This window comes from Hippocampus zosterae, chromosome 10 (genome assembly GCF_025434085.1).
Source record: "Hippocampus zosterae strain Florida chromosome 10, ASM2543408v3, whole genome shotgun sequence".
In the NCBI taxonomy this organism is placed as follows: domain Eukaryota; kingdom Metazoa; phylum Chordata; class Actinopteri; order Syngnathiformes; family Syngnathidae; genus Hippocampus; species Hippocampus zosterae.
In genome coordinates this window covers 25,684,127-25,703,746 of record NC_067460.1, presented here as the reverse complement: position 1 = coordinate 25,703,746, position 19,620 = coordinate 25,684,127, and the positions used below count along the sequence as shown (strand labels likewise).

The 19,620-nt window shown below is 50.8% G+C and overlaps 3 protein-coding genes across 7 annotated transcripts in view; 1 reads left to right on the top strand and 2 right to left on the bottom strand.

Moving 5' to 3' along the window:
- Nucleotides 1-6,825, bottom strand: part of LOC127608545 (neurobeachin-like) — a gene marked incomplete at its 3' end in the record, with an annotated part of 68,654 nt that extends 61,829 nt beyond the window's left edge. Inside the window, 1 exon segment of the mRNA XM_052077666.1 lies at nt 6,286-6,825. Within this exon segment, the coding sequence (XP_051933626.1) occupies nt 6,286-6,522 (237 nt within the window).
- LOC127608577 (high mobility group protein B1-like) overlaps nt 1-19,620 on the top strand; it is a 201,297-nt gene that overhangs the window by 39,141 nt on the left and 142,536 nt on the right. The window lies entirely within an intron of this gene.
- LOC127608551 (stAR-related lipid transfer protein 13-like) overlaps nt 7,985-19,620 on the bottom strand; it is a 39,346-nt gene continuing 27,710 nt past the window's right edge. For 4 of the 5 annotated variants that reach the window (XM_052077680.1, XM_052077681.1, XM_052077683.1 and 1 more), the window contains 13 exons: nt 15,095-15,166; nt 13,935-14,016; nt 12,955-13,018; nt 11,030-12,375; nt 10,777-10,947; nt 10,474-10,633; nt 10,178-10,376; nt 9,878-10,091; nt 9,528-9,642; nt 9,240-9,461; nt 8,943-9,160; nt 8,689-8,865; nt 7,985-8,534 (listed from right to left, as the gene is read on the bottom strand). In XM_052077680.1, the coding sequence (XP_051933640.1) occupies nt 8,417-8,534; nt 8,689-8,865; nt 8,943-9,160; nt 9,240-9,461; nt 9,528-9,642; nt 9,878-10,091; nt 10,178-10,376; nt 10,474-10,633; nt 10,777-10,947; nt 11,030-12,375; nt 12,955-13,018; nt 13,935-14,016; nt 15,095-15,166 (3,158 nt within the window). In that variant the 3' untranslated portion in view covers nt 7,985-8,416. Of the gene's footprint in view, nt 8,535-8,688; nt 8,866-8,942; nt 9,161-9,239; nt 9,462-9,527; nt 9,643-9,877; nt 10,092-10,177; nt 10,377-10,473; nt 10,634-10,776; nt 10,948-11,029; nt 12,376-12,954; nt 13,019-13,934; nt 14,017-15,094; nt 15,167-18,016; nt 18,205-19,620 lie in introns of those variants that run through there. The other variant, XM_052077684.1, reaches the window with a different exon arrangement.

Genomic DNA, 19,620 nt, shown 5'->3' with positions numbered 1-19,620 from the left:
AAGTGGATGTGCAATTACACTTCTCATCAGTCCCCCCCGCACCAAAAAAAAAAATGTTTGCCACTTCACACGGGGGTCTCGGAAAACACAAATCGCCATCAGAAGAATACGATCAAACGCAATGCGAAACCTCAGTTCCATCGGGACTGGACGCCCGCACGACAAACATACAGCTGCGGCACGCCAGCCGACGTATCGGCGGCACCGAGCGAACCCGAGTCGTTGGATCAAACCGGGGATGCTGTCCAAAGACAATGAAGTCGATAAAAGCTGTTGCTAATTTCCGCTAGCCCACCTCAGGGTGTTTTGCATGATGTTAGCATTCAGCTAGCGGACTTTCGTGAAATGAAACATTTCGGAAATCAAATGTACAATGTTTAATTTTCTCTTGTTTTTCGCACTTTCAGTGGGAGGGGCCAAAGAAAACCCGTCTTTGTCTTCAGCTTCACAATCTTGACCCAAATACTTGAATTTGATTTGGCCAATTCCCAAACTAACTGTCGCCACATTTTGACATTGCGCTTTTTGTGATGTGCCATTTGATACCGTCGTTAGGATTTAAACGCCTGAAGTCTTGGAAATGTTTACAAAAGACGACATTTTGCCGATGCTTTCACGTTAAGCTAACGTGCAATTTGTGTCATTTCCTTTCTGGTGTGAAACCAAGTCAAATGACGGTTTCCCGGGAAACAATGGACCCCCCCGTGGTCCAAGCTTGTGCTTCTGCGGCTACTTTCTGGCGCAGCCTACGAACCGGGCCGACGAGTGTTTGAAGCAAGCTTTGCTGCAATCGGCTCCGGCTTCGCGCGCAGGATAAACACGAGATAATAAACGGATGGACGGGGCCCAACGATAGCCGAGCGCATATTATGTTGGGTGAACAGTAGCGCAACCGGAGCGTGATCGGAATCCCAGCCGGCCTCTTAACAGGCACAAGGAAGCGGGTGTGCGCTCCCACAGCCAAGAACCACATGTACCGCAGATACTAATCTGTCACGCCCCCCCCCACCCCGACACATGGCAATCATTCGGCCAGCCGCGGGAACACCAGCATCCCGTACGGTCTGCTACGCCGCTAAACAGCGCGAACAACCGCGCCGTCCCCAGCCAGTGTTGCGTCTCGGCTAACTAATTCCATGCTGAATCATCTTCAGAGAAACGGCGCGGCCCTAATCTTCCTCTGCCGGCGAGTCGGGAGCGGCGGCGAGGCTCTCCAGCCAGATGTTCCTTTCAGAGCGGTGCGACTAATAGCATTAGCCCGCGACACAGATTTAGCATACGCACGTCGCTTGAAAATGGGGCCTCCGTATGCCGACAAAGCCGCGCGACGCGTTCCCGGAGCTAAATAGGAATTTGACAACACGGTGAACGGCAGCTAGCGAGCTAGCGAGCTGCGCAGTACGCGGCAGAGATGAAACTTTTACAAAGATTTCAGAAGATGATCGTGACCAAAATGATTACGATTATCGGAAGTCACTAAATCGTATATAAAGTCATGAAAAAAAAACAATGATGTGACTGATGACTGATGTTTATTTTGATTTTATTTTTCACTCTTCCATTCCAGGCGGCCATATTCAAGCTCGACTTTTTGCTCAACTCCAAGAGACGTTTTGTCAAATGTCGGCACGGGCCGGGGGCCACTTCGCCACTTCAAAAAAAAAAAAAAAAAATGGGATAGGAGTGCAGCCCACCTGCTCACCCCCCCCCCCCCCGTTTGGAAAGAGGCCGCGCCCGCCGTGTGGTGAGTCCCGAGTTGAGAAGCCGCCACAATCCAATTTGCGCTGTGCCTGATGTGAAGCGGGACGGTCGAGGTCGCGACGTTCCCCCTTTGGCTCCCACCAACAACCATCACATTTTCTTCATCTTGACGTCGGAATCGGAACATTGAGCACCCCCCCCCCCCCCCCCCCCGAGTTAAATACGTCTGCCCGAATGGCTGATTCTTAACAGACGGTCTTAAAACGTAGAAGGGAGGGTGTTGAGCCATTCAAAAAAAAAAAGAAAAAAAGTAATTGATTGATTTGTCAAGATGATCCCTGGGTATTCATCAGCACGTCATGTGGCTCTCGCCGAGTCCTTCAAGCCTCACGACTGGCGGGATATGGAGACAGAATATGGAAATCCGACTCGGCATTAAAAAGCCTTCGAGACGAGGGCGTCGGCTTGAGCTGACCTCTTAAAAGGAAACGACTCGGGGGGGGGAATTAAAAGGAAGCAGAGCCACGCGGGCGTCCGCCGTAATCCACAAACCCGCATTGGCAGCACACCTCAATCATCGGTCGGGTCATTCCGTCATTCATACTCCGGACGGGTAAGGGATGGTGCCATTTTTTTTTTTTTTCAAATCCACTTTGCCTCGCGAAGGTCGTCTAAAGCGGTTGCCGGCCGCTCGCAGGTCACACGTCGACAAACAACCCGTCGCGCTCACAATCGCACCTTTTTGAGTGCGATTTGGGAATGTAGACCCGCAGAAAACCCACGCGGGTACGGGGGAGAGCATGCAAACTCCCGGAAATCGAACCTCCGCACCTCTGCACTGCGAGGCGTTTGTGCTAACCATTAGCCCGCCGCGCCGCCTGACGTGAGGCGACCTCCAGATGATATTTAAAAGCTTTACAATGACAAAAGTACCCAAATAATTCAATTTCCAAATCATAAATTCATTTCAGGAGTAGAACCGAGTCATCAGGTCAACGAATGATGTTGCCGACAACACCGCAAAAGAGACAAAAGAAATACGGCGTTATTTGAAGAGACCGCGACAAGGACAATGAAGAAGGTCGTGTAAACAAGCTCAAGGTCAAACGCTCTCCTGCAACCGACTGCGGTCAAGTTTCAAGGGCCCGTCCCGAGAGATCCTGCAAAGGCCCGAGCCGCTTTGGACGGAGACTTTTATTCCAGACGGCCCTGAACAGTGAGAGAGTGACGACGGATTGCCTTGCTCAAGGGCAAATTGCCACCGATCGGAGGCACCGCAAAACTCTTCAACCCCACGCGTAAAATCGAGCGCGTCACCTTCTTTGAGCGAGGGCGCGCAAGTTTTGGCGGACGCGCGTCGGTTTACGTCCATTTCTGCTCCGGCGCTCCGCATTCGCCGCAATCGTGTTCGCCCCCGCCGCTCCGAGCAAGACCACTCGGCTTGATCGCAGATGCGGCTCATCTCCATACAAATGAGCACGCGCGGGCGGGCGGGCGGGCAGGCGGGCTGGGCTTTTGCCTCTTTGTCGGGGTGCGGCGCAATGGCGAGGGGGGAGTGGGGTGGGGGGGGGAGGGGGGACGACATAGAATTGAATTGAGTTTGGTCGACTGCCAGTAACAGATTCAACATGCTCGTCCCTGACTGTAAATGAGGACCGCGTCTCTCCAACCACAAAAAAGTCAAAGTACCGGGGCGGGGGGGGGGGGGTTGATTTTTATTTTTATTTTTTTTCTGTGACCACGCTCACAGCCAAATTCCCGTCGAAACCAACAAACGCGCTCTTAGCCCCTTCGAGTCCGCAAAAGCAAAAATGCTGGCGCGGTCCTAAGCTAGCATGGTCGCGTCAAATGCTGATGCCCGCTAACGCGAGAAGCCAAACGTCAACCGGTCGCCATCGATTGAAAGCTCCGAGAATGAGAGAAGCCCGGAAACATTCTTGCTGCTGGAGGCTGTAAATTTCCCCAGTGTGGGACGAATAAAGCATATCTTATCTTATCTTAAAAGCCAGAATAGTCACAGGCACATCATTGCATGCTTTCCCCGCCTTGGCCACCAGGGGGCCAGTAAAATCGAAGACAAAGAGACACAAACCGAGATGGACGCGTTTCATAAATGATTCGCTCATCTGCAATCGTCGTAACGTCAGTCATTTTTTCAAAGTGGACGGAAATCTTGGACTGGATTGTCTGTCCGCGTCTTTGTTTTTAATATCAGTTGCCGAAACACAGCGAGTGTGGATGCGAGCCATTAGCCCATTAGCATTGTTCCCGATAAGCTAGCGCTTGGTTTAAAATTCTGTTTGTTTAGTTCGAGAGTAAACTTTGTTTTTTCTTCAAGAATTGGTCACTATTTTCCAAACCGCTTCATGTTGCCTACCACCAAAAACCTTGACCTAATTATGACTTATTGCGGCTTGAAAAAAAAAAAGAAAAACGATCCAAAAACAAAGAAATCCTCCTGCATCGTTTTCCTTTCTTCCTTTTCATCTTCTGATCTTTTCCGGCGTTCGTGTGAGCGGCTGCCGCGCCGATCTAAAACCGCGACACAGTCGTCACCTGTTGAGCGATGTCGAGCCCACCCCGGGAAGAAATGACCAAACGTCGTCCAGACCGGGAAGAAATATTATTGCTAATTAGAGCGCAAATGGCGGCGGCAGATAAATTGCCTTCGCGCGGGTCATCGATCAAGAAGCCCTCCCGAGTCGACGGCGGAGCACCGGCGCAGACACAATTTTACTTACAATTTCCACCAAGGGGAAAGGGCTCCATTAGACTTTGCTGACCTCTCTTTCTTTTTCGCATCCCAACACTGATCGTTTTCAAGAACTCCCACAGTCGGAAAACTCGGCTGCACCTCGAGATGGAACTTTATTTCCGCGACGACGATGAAGGAAAACAACGGCGGCCGTGCTCAAAATTGTGCTAATGAAACGTGCCGGGGATTAGCAAGGGCGCAAATGGAAACGTGAGTGACTTTTGCACCGTCCGAAAGCGGTGAAATAAGAAAAAAGGACAAAGACGAGCAACCAAATGCACAAGAGACTATATATATATATATATATATAAAATATTTATATATAATTTTTTTTTTTTCCTGAACCCCCCCCCAAAAAAACATTCAGGTATGGCACAAATATGAGATAAAGAGGGAAAAATATGAGTCAAAACATGACAACAAGAATGGGGAAAAAAAACAACAAAAGACAATATTCAGACAAATGTGGAAAAAAACTAAAATATTTGGAGAAGTAGAAAAGCCTTGGGAAAATTACATTAAAAAAAAAATAATAATAAAAAAAAACAAAAATATTTGGAGAAAATAGAAAAGCCTTGGGAAAATTACATTAAAAAAAAAATAAAAAAAACAAAAATATTTGGAGAAAATAGAAAAGCCTTGGGAAAATTACATTAAAAAAATAATAATAAAAAAATACATATATATATATATATATATATATAGAAATAAATGAAAATGTAAGACCAAATTCTAGATAAAATGGAAAACGTGTGAAAATGTCATCCTACCAATTGAATGATGGGAAGCATCTGGCTTCTGCGAGCGCACGACATGGAGCGCTTTGTCCAAAATCGACGGCGCAACTTTTAATCAAGCGCGCCTTATGTACGGATGTCGGCTTTTCGGTTCGTCAACCCGAATTTGAATTCCTTCCGAGTTGCGCTTTGAAAAATACGTTCAACAAATGAGTACACGTGAGCAAAAATGCACTCTTGAAGTCTAGAATCAAAGTTGCTTGCTATTTTGCTAAGCACGACAGTCTCGGTCATTCCACCGGTGATGTGAAACGTTCCGACTGTCGGGAGCATGACCCCAACCGACACGTCGGGTTGCGGCGGACGGGAAGAGCCGACAGGTTGCCAAAGGTGAGCGTGTTCCCTGGTCATCGCCGGGAAGAAATGAGCTTTCATGTCAAGAAAAGGCACCGTTCGAAGCATTGCCAGAAGCGATAACGAGCAGATGTCAAGGGGCAAAACATCGCCCGTGCATACCGTCGGCATCCGCCCGATGCGGGTGGCCTGAATGGAGATGAAAATTTACGCGGGAATGCGGCAGGCGGCAGGAATGCGCTTCTGCAAAGCCGTCTTATAAAATGCCGATTCATTTATTCATTCATTCATTCATTCATCTTCCGAGCCGCTTGATCCTAACTAGGGTCGCGGGGGGTGCTGGAGCCTATCCCAGCCGTCTTTGGGCAGTAGGCGGGGGATACCCTGAATCGGTTGCCAGCCAATCACAGGGCACACAGAGACGAACAACCATCCACGCCCACACTCACACCTCGGAACAATTTAGAGCGTTCAATCAGCCTGCCACGCATGTTTTTGGAATGTGGGAGGAAACCGGAGCACCCGGAGAAAACCCACGCAGGAAAACCCCGCCATCACTCAACCCAGCTGTGCAAGTGGAGTTCACGACTCAATACAGTATTTATTCTGCCTCTCTTGGCACATTTCACATAACCTACTAAGGTGCCAGTGTGTGTGTGTGCGTGGGGGGCGGGGGGGTCCTCCCGATTAGTCAACAGAAGATTGACATTTGCAGAGAGTGAAAAGAAGTTTACTCACCAAATTGAGCACCGTGTCCACGATATCCCGGTTGCTAACCTCCCCGGCTTGAATGAGTCCGCTGAGAACGGCAAATTTGGTTTGTATATCCCGGATGGGAACCGATGGGTCGATGATGCCCGCCTGCTGCAGCGCCGAACCCGCGCCGGACATCGCCGCCTTATCGTCGGCGTCCGCGCTACGTCCGCCGTCACACGGCGCAGGTGGTGGCTCCGTGCTCGGCATGGAGCCTGGCATGGTCCCCCGCCGAATTGCTGCTGCTGCTGCTTGCTGGCGGCGGCGGCGGCGGCGGCGGCGGCGGCGGCGGCGTCCGCCCCGAGTGTCCGACGCTGGTTTGGAGACAACCTTCCGCTGTCGCCGAGCTCCGGAGAGAACCACGCGCAGAAACCCGGGGCAGAACACAAGCCGGCTCGCTCGCTCGCGTGCCAGCCGGTGCCGGGTCGTCAACTAACCCGGCTCGTCCCTTTCTGCTCAGCTGTGCGCGCGCACGTACATTCCACTCTGCCGTCCGCGTGCTCGGCGTGCGCGTCTTTCCTTCATCTCGGATGTCACCGTTTGGAGTCTTGAGGCGCTGTCAGCGCCGCCTGCTGGCGGCTCCCTCGAAGTGTCCCAAAAATCACTCAACTGCGGATCGATTTGAGGCGACGCGCGTGCGGGTCAAGGGCTACCGAAGAGCCTGAATGGTCGCATTGAAAACGAGTGAAAGTCAAGTCGGAATGGAACAACAACCACGCGGGGGTGGGGGGGTGTTGTCCTGCCCGTTTTGCAGCTCTCCCAGGAGCAACACACCTGATTCAAATCAGCAGGATGGTTCTAATGCTGCTTCAGAGCCGGCTGATGAGCTGATCATCTGAATCAGGTGTGTTGCTCCTGGGAGAGTCTGCAAAACAGGCCGGACGGCGGCCCCCCAGGACCGGAGCTGGACATACCTGCCTGCCTTAGTGCATCCTGAGTGCAAGCGACTCTGATTTGACTGCACGATAACATGCTCTTTTTTTGTGTGTTGAAAACGATGATAAAACGTGTCATGATGAGTGGAGTCGTACTGCCCGGTTGACTCACACCCTAAAAAGTTTCAGTTTCATGTTTTCTAAATGAATCCATCATAGTTTGCGGGTGAGGAGACGACACACAAAAAAAATAATAAATCAATTGAAAGTTGTGCAGAAAGGCCTGCAAGGGACAGCGTGGCAACAAAACCGCCATCATTGGGTTGGCGGGAGGCATTTTTTTTTTTTCAAAGGTGTGTTGAAATAGTTTGCTGTGATCGTCTTTGACAAATTGACCAGAGTAGAATATCGTTCCTGCAAGATTAAAAACAAAAACATTCCCCCTCCAGGATGGTCGGACTGCACTTGTGTGCGACTTGTATCGATCGCATGCAGTCGTACGGTGCTGGATGCAGTCGTACGAACGAGCCAAACTGGAGTCAATCAACTGAAGTCACTCAAGTACTGTGCCATTATCTTGTCATTTCTATTCCTGCGTTCAGTTTAGAGGCGTCTCCTGCCTGCATCAATCATGACACGTGAGTGTTGCTTCCAAACTCACCAGTAGAGGTCGCTCTCGACTTCATCAGACAAATGACTGGACTCGGATTTCAACAACTGCGGTCATGACTCGTTGCACTCGCTGTCTGCTGTGTGACTTGTGCGTACCTGCTTTGCATGTCGGGAGTCAATGGAACAAAAGCACCCGATCAATCTGATAGATTTATTCCAAACAAACAAACAAACAAACAAACAAACATGTCTTCTGCCGTCACCAGCAACACGCAATCGCCAAAAGCCGGTTTGATCGAGTCAAACCTTCTGTCATTCGCAGCCATGGGAGGTCCACAAGTGTGACACAAACAATTTTCATTTCAACGCCAAAGTAAAACCAGTTTACATTTTTTTTTTGATAGATAACACCCGATCGATCGGAAATGACCGTACCATCTGCAATATATACACCTCGGTGGCATGTACAGTATATTCACACATTTACAAGAAGAATAATTATAGCTTTCCATCTTAAAAGGATTATTATGTACACGCTTCGCAGAAGCGTATGAGAGTTTCAATGTCATAGACATTGGGGGTTCAAAGTTGCTCTTGGACTTCATCACGACGGAAAAGACTCAAGGGTTTCAGATTTTGGTCTCCGGACCGTCCGCGATGAGCGGCTGAAAGGAGTTGCGGATGCGAGCGGCTTCCGCCGCACAAATGTGGCCGAAGGCTTTGTTGTACCATTCCGGAGTCCTTCCCCTGAAAGCAAAAAGAGCGCCTTTAGCTCCACTTGATCCACTTTGTGGTCAGCCAAGGACTCCCCCCCCCGCACCCCCCCTTTCCGTATTTTGTGTGTGCGCCTTTTCTTTGATTTTTTTACTGACAGCCTCTTGGTATTTCAATTGTCACTTACTTCAAATCCACTCTGCAAACGTGAGTCAGCCTGGACTTCCCCGAGCCGCAGGGCTCGAGCAGGTAATTGGACTCCAGGACAATAGCTCGAACCGCTCCGACGGGAGGACAATCCTCGTGCTCGATTGAGACAGAAACCAGGGAACAGGTGCCTTTGGGCAAGTCCGTCCTCCATGACCTCGGGGGAAAGAATGAAAGCGCCGCTTTATGCGTAGAAAGTTGGGCGGCGACATCCGTCGGCGTCACAAAACTCACCTGAGAACCACAAAGTCTCGGCTGGGATGAGGCGGCATGCTATTGAGGACGTACTGAAAGACCTCCGTCTGCTTGTCCAGCGTCTCGCGCACTTTCCACTGCAGCAAGTCAACATCCCACAGGTGGCGCTCCCGCAGCACGCGGTTCAGGACGACGGACGGCGGCGCCTCCACCTCCACGGAGGCCCTCCATCGTCTCAGCGGGTTCCCGTCACCCACCTGGAAGCGGTCCGACTCAGGTGACGCGCGGTCATCGTGCGACCAAAAGCGGCTCCGAATAGTTGAAGGGGGTGGGCACCTTTTTGTAGTGGAGCTCCGTGTTATCGGAGCTGCCGCAGGACACCCAGGATTTGGATTTCTCACGGGCCTCTTTGAGCAGGTTTTCCAGTCTCCCCTCGACGTGGTTCTCGTGCGTTCCGTTCTCGTCCTCCAGTCGCTTGAAGAGCTCGTCAAAGGTGGGCGCCTGCAGGGCGGCCTCCACGTACGAATTGCGCGACTGGGTGACCATTTCGCGAGGGATCTGATTTGACAAAGGAGAGCGGTTGGAAGTGCGACCGTCCCGAGCAACAGACGGCGGTCGTTGTACCTCAAAGAGACGGCTGCACTCTGTGATCATGTGAGCGAGACCCTGCGTCGCCGCCAAATTTTCATTCAGGTCCTTCTGGTCTGGTCTGCCGCTGGCGTACTTTTTCTGCATTGCCCTGAGGGTGATGGTGGGTGACACGGAGCCCATTAGAGAGCTTTGCTTTGTTTGTACTCAGCATGATGTCATAAAACGCCGAGCCTTCAAAAAGAGAGGCCGTCCTTTTAAAAGACTCATCGACTGCACCCCCGAGGGTTCGGAAAACTGACCGCTTTTGAATAGCGTCGCGGGTGACCATCACGAATGAGGAGTTCAGAGGAGTGACACGATGGCGGCATCTGGTTCGCTGTTACCTCGGGGAAAGATTGTCTTTCTTGAGTATGTTGAGGTGGAAGAGCGAGGGCGCCAGGCACACCGCGATGTTCATGGGCGTCATCTGGTTTTCCTCCACCGAGGACGTCACGTCGCTCAGGAAACAAAGTAGCGTCTGCAGCACCTCTCGGTTTTCGTCCGACATCAACATGATGGCAGCCTGGACAGCCTGCAGTCTCTGGTCCTTGGGTACATCTGCGTGTTTCGAGGCATTTCTTATCAAAACGCCTCCACCAGACCTCAGAAGCCGGACCGCGGAGGCCGAGCGCAGGTGTCCTTACATTGGTAGATGTGCAGGAAGGTTTCCCCGAGCTTGCTGGTGAGCAGCGGCTCCGGGAGATCGCGGAAGAATTGTTTCACCATGTCTGCCACGTCGTAAGCCGATTGGTCCTCGTAGTCCACGTTGTCTGGGGAGCTTTCGTTCAACTGCCTTAGCGCTTGGATCCTGGATTTTACACCCGATTTACGAAAGAGTCCCACCTGCCGGCGAAACAAACACAACGTGTCGCGTCATCGTTGGCAGAAACCGGAAGCTCAAGTCAATCGCCCGTTACACGTGCAAGCTGAGAGCGTGCACCTGGTCAAGACACTGGCTCCTCAGGTACCGCAGGGCCTGCTGCAGGCCCAGGGGCAGCGGTTGTCCGGAGCGCTGCACGTGAACGATAAGAGGCACGCCAAACACGTTCTTATCCTTGTAGTCCGGAACCTTGGTTCTCTTCATAAACTTCGGCACTGCCCTAGTGATGAACATAAAGCACATTTGGGTCAAGTCCAAGACGTACATTGACGCACTTGGGCCAACTGCCTGAGTGCTCGATTGAGACAGAAACCAGGGAACAGGCACTCGGGCAAACTGCAAAGTGTGTAAAAGGACGCTGACCAGGTCCAGCCGTGTTTGCTGGACAAGGAGTACTTTTCCATGATGGCAGTGAGACGGAGCAGAGAGAACTTCTGCGACAAACTCAGCTGGCCTGCCGACTGGTTGGACATCTGCAACGATGCCACCGAGTGGCTGAGACGATTTGATATCTGAAAGCTGGGCCATCGCAAACTGGAGTGACGAAAGAAACGGCAAAGTCAGTCTCCTGCGAGAAAGGCCGCGCGATCGTTTCAGCCATACGGGTAAGTCTTACCGATTGGGTCTCGTGAGGGAAGCCCCTACCCCCGAGTCTCTCCTTTCCCCGAGTCTCGCCGCCTCCGTGTCCGAAAGAGACGCGCCGTCCCCGGCGCTCGGCGCGGTCTGGCTTTCCGCCGCCGAATCGGCCTCAAAGTCAAGCGTGATCTGACTTAAAGACTGCAGGCCGACCAAATCGTCCCTTGCTCCGTCCAGCCTCGACACTGGGTCCCCGCCCGGCAGAACATTTTTGGACCAGTGGTCTACGATCTGCTGCAGACCGCTGACATGCATCAGAATGTCATCCAGGTGAGGAAACAGGTCTTCTTTCTCCAGATCGATGAGGTCCCCGGTGCTGGCGTAGAGATGAGAACCGGGGACGTTGTCGTAAACGCTGACGCGGCTTCCTCGAGAACAGCACCGGGTGATGGGCCTGGCTTCCTGCCGGCAGGAAACGAGCGCCGAGTCCAGGCGCGTGCTGCCTGCGTGCCAGTTGACCGAGGCCCCGTCGGATGGCGAGAGGCTTTCAATGGACAGCGCTTTGGGGAAGGTTCCTGGCTTGTGGTCATTGGGAATATGGACCACCAGGTCCTCGTAGGAGCAGAATTCATTGATGCGATTTTGTTCCGCGACCTGCTTGCCTGAGAAGATGTCCACGTCTTCTAAATACATGCCGCTGCGCTTGTGGTCGCTCCGGTACAGCTTGCGATCTTTAAGCCTGGGTGTGCTGCCCGCACTTCCGCCGGAATGGCCGCTGCCTTCGCTGCCGGACCGGGACGGAACCTGACGGGATGGCGGCTCCGGAGTGCCGCCGTCTCCGTTTATGATCTCCGCACACGGCAGGTTCTTGAGTGTGCGGGGCTCCCGCTGCAGCACCGGCGAACTGATGACCAACGTCTTCCGACCCCTGGCGAGCGCTCCCCGGGAGCGCAACGTCTCCATGCGCTTCAGGAAGTCTTTGGCACGGGTGCGACTTATCTTGCCGCGCTTGTGGGGCAGTGAGCCGTAATGACCGATGTCTTTGGCGATGTGAGACATTGTAAGCAGCGTCAAGTCTGGCATGGCGACGGAATCTGGGCAGGTGCGGTTGGAACCGTCCGAGTCCTCGGTGCCCAAACCTAGAGGCCCACTGCCCCCACTGCTCTCGCTGTGTACCGAGGATACTTCCGGCTCACTGAGGTCCGTTAGGACACTTTCCCTGCTGGTAGTGGTTCTTAGAGGCGGGCCGTCTCCAGCGGACGGATCTAACCCTCCGTTTCCCAGGAGACAGTCAATGTCCTGCAGCCTGGACCAGCGTCGGCTGCTCCATTCAAACGTCCATTTGTCACTGATGGCAAACAGGTCTTCCTCGTCAGAGTCTTCGCTCTGGCGAAAGACATAAAACATCTAATCAGGGGGTCGGAAGACAGGACGGATTTTAGACCGTGAAAGCTTAATTTCTGAAGTACTTTGGCGATGACAAGAATAGAGACGCCACCTGAGGGCGAGCTGCTCTCACAACAACCACATTTCTCCTCTGTATTGACACTCAGGAACCTCAGCCATGTGTAGGATTACCGAGAGTGGATCGTTATTACCAGGAAGGACAATGAGTGCGACCTGGCCGCAGGAACCGGCGGAAGCGTCTGCTCCAACTTAATACTGTTACGCTATCAGGAAACCGTGATGCAACGCTAGTCTTTTGAAAAGACACTGCCATAAATAGAGCACGCTACTAAAAATACCTCCGACAAAGTGGGCAAGAACATCTTGGCGACATCCTGGCAATATATGATCAGTAAGCAGTCTTGGATTTTCCGCTTGACGTAAATAAGACGAATGAATCGCATTTACTTCCAGGCATGGGCAGGTTGACGTATTCAAAGCTCGGGAATGATTAAAACAGCCTTGAAGCAATCAGAAATCCAATCGAATTATGTCATGAGAATCCAGCGGAATTCTTACTTTCTTCTTTGGGAGGCTGACATCAAGTTTCAAGGAGGCACACTTATTTAAGGTGTTGAGTCGCCTGAAAGAAGAAAAACAAAACGAGAAACTATCAATGTTAGCATATGACAGGAAATGCTCAAATTGTCATTTAATGAGAACTCCAGTGATGACCCTCCCTTCGGATGAGACTTTTTATCAGCAGTGTAATTCGCTTTGGTTCCGGACCAATGTCCACATCCAACCGGAAATTCCGTTTGACAATTGACAGCACGTCGTCCATATTCTTATGAGCTTTGCAAAACGAGTTCACGGCGAGGCGTTAAGTCATCTCAAAATTCTGCCAGGACTGACCACGCGGTGATTTTCACGACGATTGAGGCATCGGTCACCCGACAGTAAATGGGTTGCGACTTTTGGGGTTAGCCCAACAAGTTCCCATAGTTGTTATTGTAGCTAGCAGGACACGGCTAAAGGGAGGATTTCTCATCCGGGGGCCCCTTTTAGTCCAAAAGGCCTCCGGAGCTTTGAATGCGGCGGCTAAAACAAGAGGCAGGCACCAAATATCAACTGAAATCAATCGCGGCTACAGCGCCTTTGAGTCGGAATTGCTCACTCCAAATGTTACCATAGCGATGGCGGGAATCACACTGCAGTTGGAACACTTTCCACTGGTGTTCCATTTGTCCCCGTGGCCACTTTGGAATGTAGATGAGTTGCTTTAGGGCCGTTTAGAGTCGCAGTATGTCGAGCGGCGCGAAGCGCCCTGGCGCTCCTCCGGCTTTTTCCCTCTCTTCATTGTTGCTATGGTTACCGCGGCGGGCCAAATGTCTTTTCTCAAACTCGTGGATAAGTAGTGCACATCTCGTGTTTGTCGAGCACAATGAGCTCAATGCTCAAAGTCGCTCATATTTTGTTAGCATTCCCACTCTTGACTGCTCAAGGTTAGTTTTCCAAGCATAACCAGATTGAAATATGAAGACGTTTGATGTCTTTACCTGCAAAGAGGCTCAACCAGATCTTTGTCCAGGAAGTCATGGTCTCGTTTCACGGGGCTGATGTCAATGGGGAACTGGGAATCTTGAAGGCCAAGAAAACAGTCGCAATTAAAAAGAGATCCTTTTGCGTCTGGCCATCGGTGGCGACATTGAAACAGGAAGTCCAACGAGCAAGAGAGGCAGGATGACATTACGTATTGCGCCGGCTACGGGTGTTCTCTTACATAACGCGGTGGACCGCGTCCAGAATCTCTGAATCTGAACATTCCGCCGCATTCATGTAAAGTCATTAACTTCTCATGAAAAGCGGGGCCGGCGGGCAGCCACGACCGCTCGGACTCAAACAAGGCTCGGGCCTGTTCTTCGGGCTCTTTGGCTTTCGAGCGGCAGCGTTACATCTTAATCGCGGATTTCATCCACAGAAGCGGTTTGGGAGAAGCAGGAAAGAAACTCGCTTTTAGCAGATTTGCAATTTCCTGCCCGCCATGAACCGTTTCTGCCTCGACGGTGGATTTAGCGCTGATGGGCTTGCAGTCCAGTCCAGTCAGCTCACGACCAAGTGGTGGTGGTGGGGGGATGGGGGGTGGGGGTTCCAATCAGAGCCCAAGAGCTTGGGAAATCAGCAAGATGGCTCACGAATTTCCATCCATATTTAACTTTTTTTCCGCGGCATTTCCAAGACTATTTTTGGTGCTGGAGTGCCACGTAGGAGGGCCATGCTCGAGGGACACTTCTGGGCTTTGAAATGTCTCGTTCTTTTTCAACCCTGGAATTTTTTCTGATACGGCTCACTGCCAAAAAGCCCGTCCCCCCCAAAAGTGTCTCGGGTTCATGTTGTAAGCCGAGCAGATGTTGGTCTTTGTTTTCGTTTCATTCGGTTGGCTCCGGAGCATCTCCGGGACTATCAATGAGCTCCACTATACACGCGGCCCCCACGAATGCACGGAATTGCGGCGTGGCCGACAAGACCGACTTCTGTGCCCGCTCGACGGAAAAAAGGGCCGCATTCATCTCGCCAACAGCGGCTTGTTTCGCACCCACTGAAATAAAAGCCCCGCAGGGGGGGGGGGGGGGGGGTTATTTTGGTTTACGATCTTTGCCGGCTCTCACCCCGGCAGCCTCTTCTACTTTGTGACGAGCTTGGGAGTTTTCACGGTTACCTTCAAAGAGTTGAGCATACTGGGGAAACCCGGCGGCCCGCAGCCAGTCGCACGCCTCCTTCGCCTCGACTTCTGCAAACACACGACAGAGCGCGGCGTAAGGGAGACATACGTGAAAAATCTTTCCATGTTGTTTTACAATTTCCATCTGAAAGCCAAATATCCCAAACTTCTTGTGAGTAGTAGATTTTATATGTCCATATATTACTTGTTCTGTCCTGGGAGGGCGCCCATTTTCAAATTAGCCACTGCCCCCGCCCCCCCTGCCACCCCCCGACAGCGGGGCGTCCGAGGCAAGAACAGATTTTGTTACCGTGATGACGAGGGGCGGAACTGGAAGGTCTAAAAAGAGCAAATCCCCCTTTCACGGATGGTATTTTCCCTGATGAAAGCAGAACTTCATCTCCAAACCAGCGAATTTCACTGGCCAGTCGTCAGTGCTTTCCACTGGTAGGCGCCATCTGGAACATTCCAACGGCTTCTTTCCCCTTGCCGTTCACTTCTTCAAGAGCTGACTCCAATTCATGTGTCGCTTTGCCATTTCTCGCATCTCCGCAGTGCCACGAGTTTTCATTCTTTTGGTTCCGTCAGTCTTGGGCATTCGCGCCATTTTTGTAGTTCATCCGTATGACGGCGCTATCGCTCAATCCATTTTTGTTCTTTGTCAGCCGGGTCCCCAAAGTTTGTTTTGTGAATAAAAATAGATGTATGTGGTCGGACACAATCACATCTGATGGGTAGGCAGTCATGATTTGCATCCCGGCGGTTCAAAAGTCGATTTTCCATCATGTGGCCCCTTGAAGAACGGGAAGCCGAATGAACTGAAACCACAGTGAGGTCAGTTTCATTCTGACTTGACCCAAGTGACGCATTGCACATGGACGGAAAAAGCTTCGTCGACTTCTCCAGGACGTGTGGGTGTGTTGGGGGGGGGGGGGACTACCCCCGCCAATTTTCCATCCGCCCCACCCCCCCCAACATGTTTGATTATTGCCAGATAGCAGGAGCAGGGACGTGACCTTGCTGGTCAGCCGACCTGACTCACATGATCTGGCAACCAAGTCATTTGACTCTTCAGATGGCCTCCGAGGCACGACAACATGTCCCGCGCTAAAGCTGCTGTTTGCGTGCGTCGGTGTGAAAACATGGACGCGCTAGTAAAACAAAAAAAAAAAACAAAGCAGCCTGCTACTTTCAGTTCAATTCATCTAACCGGACGCTCGCCAGACCCGTCATTAGCTCCTACCTGTTAACGAGAGTTAACGAGATCTAACATAAGAGGCGCATTAAAAAGCAAAGTTCTGCCAACATGAAGGAATTGGGTCTTGCGTCACTCTTCATAAATTCAGCGATTTGTGTTTTGGGCTCTTTCCTAAACACCCTCAGATGCCACACGATGGCGCCAAAGCCATCAGTCCCGGTTCCTGTCATCTATAGGATTGTGTCATTATCAGCAAATGACATATTGGTTTGCAACCCAAAACCTTTCGGATGAGGTTACTGTCACGCACTTGACTTTGGAGTCAAGCATTCCTCCACGTAATGTCTCCAGTCGGTCCATAATGCTGCCGCTCTCCTCTTGACTGCTGGTACTCATAAGAGGGAGCACGTGACTCCTACTCTGGCATCCCCTCACCTGCTAAATTTTAAAATTCTTTTGACGATCCTATTTTTTGTTTTCAAATCTTTTTTTTTAAAACCCAGACGCACCCGGCCGGTGCCTCTGGTCTGCGGAGAACTAAGTGGCGGCTCAGAATTGAACGTTGGGCAAGCCCCCTCGCTGCCCATCTTTAAAACTCATCTGATTTTTATTCTTTGGCTTTTGACTCGACTTTTTTTTTTCAGTTCGACTGTTTTCACGCATTCTACTGTCTTTGTTATGAATTTGTTGTATTGATTATTTCTGTCGAGTGGAGTTCAAAAGGCAACATTTTGTTAGATTTCCTCGAGGAGGGGGGCGCAAGTGTGACTCCAAACGCTCTTTCAAACACACAACGCAGAGACGTGACAAAACGATATGAAGACATCAAGCTGACACGACCCCGCCGCGGCTGTTGACATGGCCAGGAAACAAACTGTTGGCACCTTCCCATTAACGCTAACACAGCTCTTTCCCGCCGCCGCTGAGAAACATTGGCTGACGCAACAGTGTGACGGGACGCTCGGCATTCACGGAACGGATGACAAAGCCCTTTTGCCTGAAATGACATCCATTTTTTGGGGGGGAAGTACCGCCTCCAAATCTTGATGTGCCACCATCATGACCAATATTAAAATACGGCAGCCGCTCGAGTCTTCTGTAGTTTCAACAATTAATGAAGTCTGTCGCATAGAATTTTCAATTGCGACGGGCAACGCTTCATGTTGAAAAACTGTTTCACGAAGCTTCACGAGTGTCACGAAGCTTCACGAGTGTTTCGGTCTTGTGACTCCTGCACAATTTTTTTTTAAAATCCAAGTTCCTCTTATCCCTCTTATCTGCGCACTGAGAGCATATTCCAAGCCACAAAGTGCATCCTCTTTGCGTGTGAATGTCATTCTTCCCCCCCCCCAAAAATGAAAATAACTAACAAACCAACTAACATTCAAGTGAATCTTAAGATTTTCCTTTGACTTTCTACACATCTCGTCAACATTTGCGATCAATTCAGCGAGAAGTGGAAAAGGTCATTCGGCCACTATTTCCCATCCTTTATAAGCCAAGGCAAATATTTGACCGGAGAAAAATCTCATGGCACGATAGCAAACACAAATGGCCACCAAGAGTAGCAGTAGTAGTCTGCTTGGCGGAACGCATGAAATTGTTCTGCCCATCGCCGTCGCGGGCATCAACAAACAAACATGGCTAAATGATTCGTATGAAGTACAATTGCCGATGCTCTCAAGTGAAATGTGATCATTTACCGTCACGCGGATGCTTACCGACGCCGCCTGGAATCTTCAACCAAGTAAGACCCAACCAACGTACGCGGCTAACGCTTCTGAGAAGAGCGCCGGCGATCCGAACCAACTCCCCCGACTCCCTTTTTGCCTCGCTTCGCATGCGTGTGTGACGACTGGCAAATCAATGACAAGTGACTTTGCTCTCCAGCCCTGACCACCAACAACTGAATAAATATTAGCAGTTCCCCCGCACCTCCATGTCTGTCCTTGGAAGAGAGAGAAAAAAAAAAAAGGCCTCCACTGTTTACCCCGTCGACACGCCGCCAGCAAGGTCTGTTCCTATCTGCCGCGTTCACATCTGCATCACCAGGAGGTCCAGAGCTTCTGCTCAGCCTCGCCTCCCTCCCGAGTGCTTAACATCCTGTCGTCTTGTATTGTTTCCATCCAGCAGCCACACAGCCCCCCCGCCACTCCCCACCCACCCCAAAAGTAACAAGAGCTGGGTATCCCTCCGTGTTTGGCATTCTGTAACGCGACACGGAGACATTCTGTCCTCTCATCCTCTCTCCCGAGGAAATCTCCCCTGGCTAAAAGGCCGGGGCGGGCGGGCGAGATGCCAAAGAATGAGAGCTTGTTTGCTCTCTCGGCGACCCGCTGCGCTCGCAACCTGTTTACAGTCTAGAGTTACACGGCCGCAAAAAGCCGAGACGCCGACTGCCACGATAGTAGAGAATCTCCCAAGATGCGGCGTACTAAAGAGTGTGAGGTGAAGAGAGGGCGAGTTATGCTAAGATGCTAAGCGCCCTAACACAAAAATATACAGACATGAAAATCTTAATTGAAACAACAACAAAAAAAAGCCCTGACATTCAACTTGGGACCAGCCCGAGATTGCGATCCACATGTTGGACACCCCTGTTCTAGGGGATAAAATGCAACAAGAAGATGTTCTTGGTTTCTCTGCCTCGAGTAGTCAAGTCAAGTCAAGAGTATTTCTGGAGCACTTTCAAACAGCCATCGCTGCATACAGAGTGCTGTACATGGAGCGATTTAACATGCACAATAAACAGTAAGACAAATCGGCAATAAAGGCGGTAGAAAGCACCAGACAGTAAAATCAAGAACAAATCTAAGTCATAAAGATGGCATCGAAAATTAAGTTTCAGCTCATCCTCCGGACGCCTTAAGTTCCCGATGTGCTAAAACAAGATGAATCAAAAGGCTCTTTGTCAGGATATTTTAGTTCTACTTGCTGTAGTGGAGCCATAATTACGGGAAATTATTTGTCAATCACTTCGAGGTTATCAATATAAAACAATCAATGCATTAAAAAAAAAAAAAAAAAAAAAAAAACCAATTCCAGATCGAACTGAATGTGCCTTGGTGTGCTGCATAGCCACATATCCTTACGCCGTAGCGCAAACTAGTTCCTCGCGTGCCATTTCTAAGCTCAAAATGTTGCCGGGGCCACCGCCAACTGACCGGTTTTGGCCGAGGCACGTGACTGATTCCATATCAATCAATATCATGGTGACGGTGCACAATTCCAGTGATGAGATATCCTTCTCGGGAAAAAAATGGTCATTTTTTGCTGCATGCTTTGAATATGGGCTGCAAAGAAGCGCCCTCTGGTGGACTGTTTT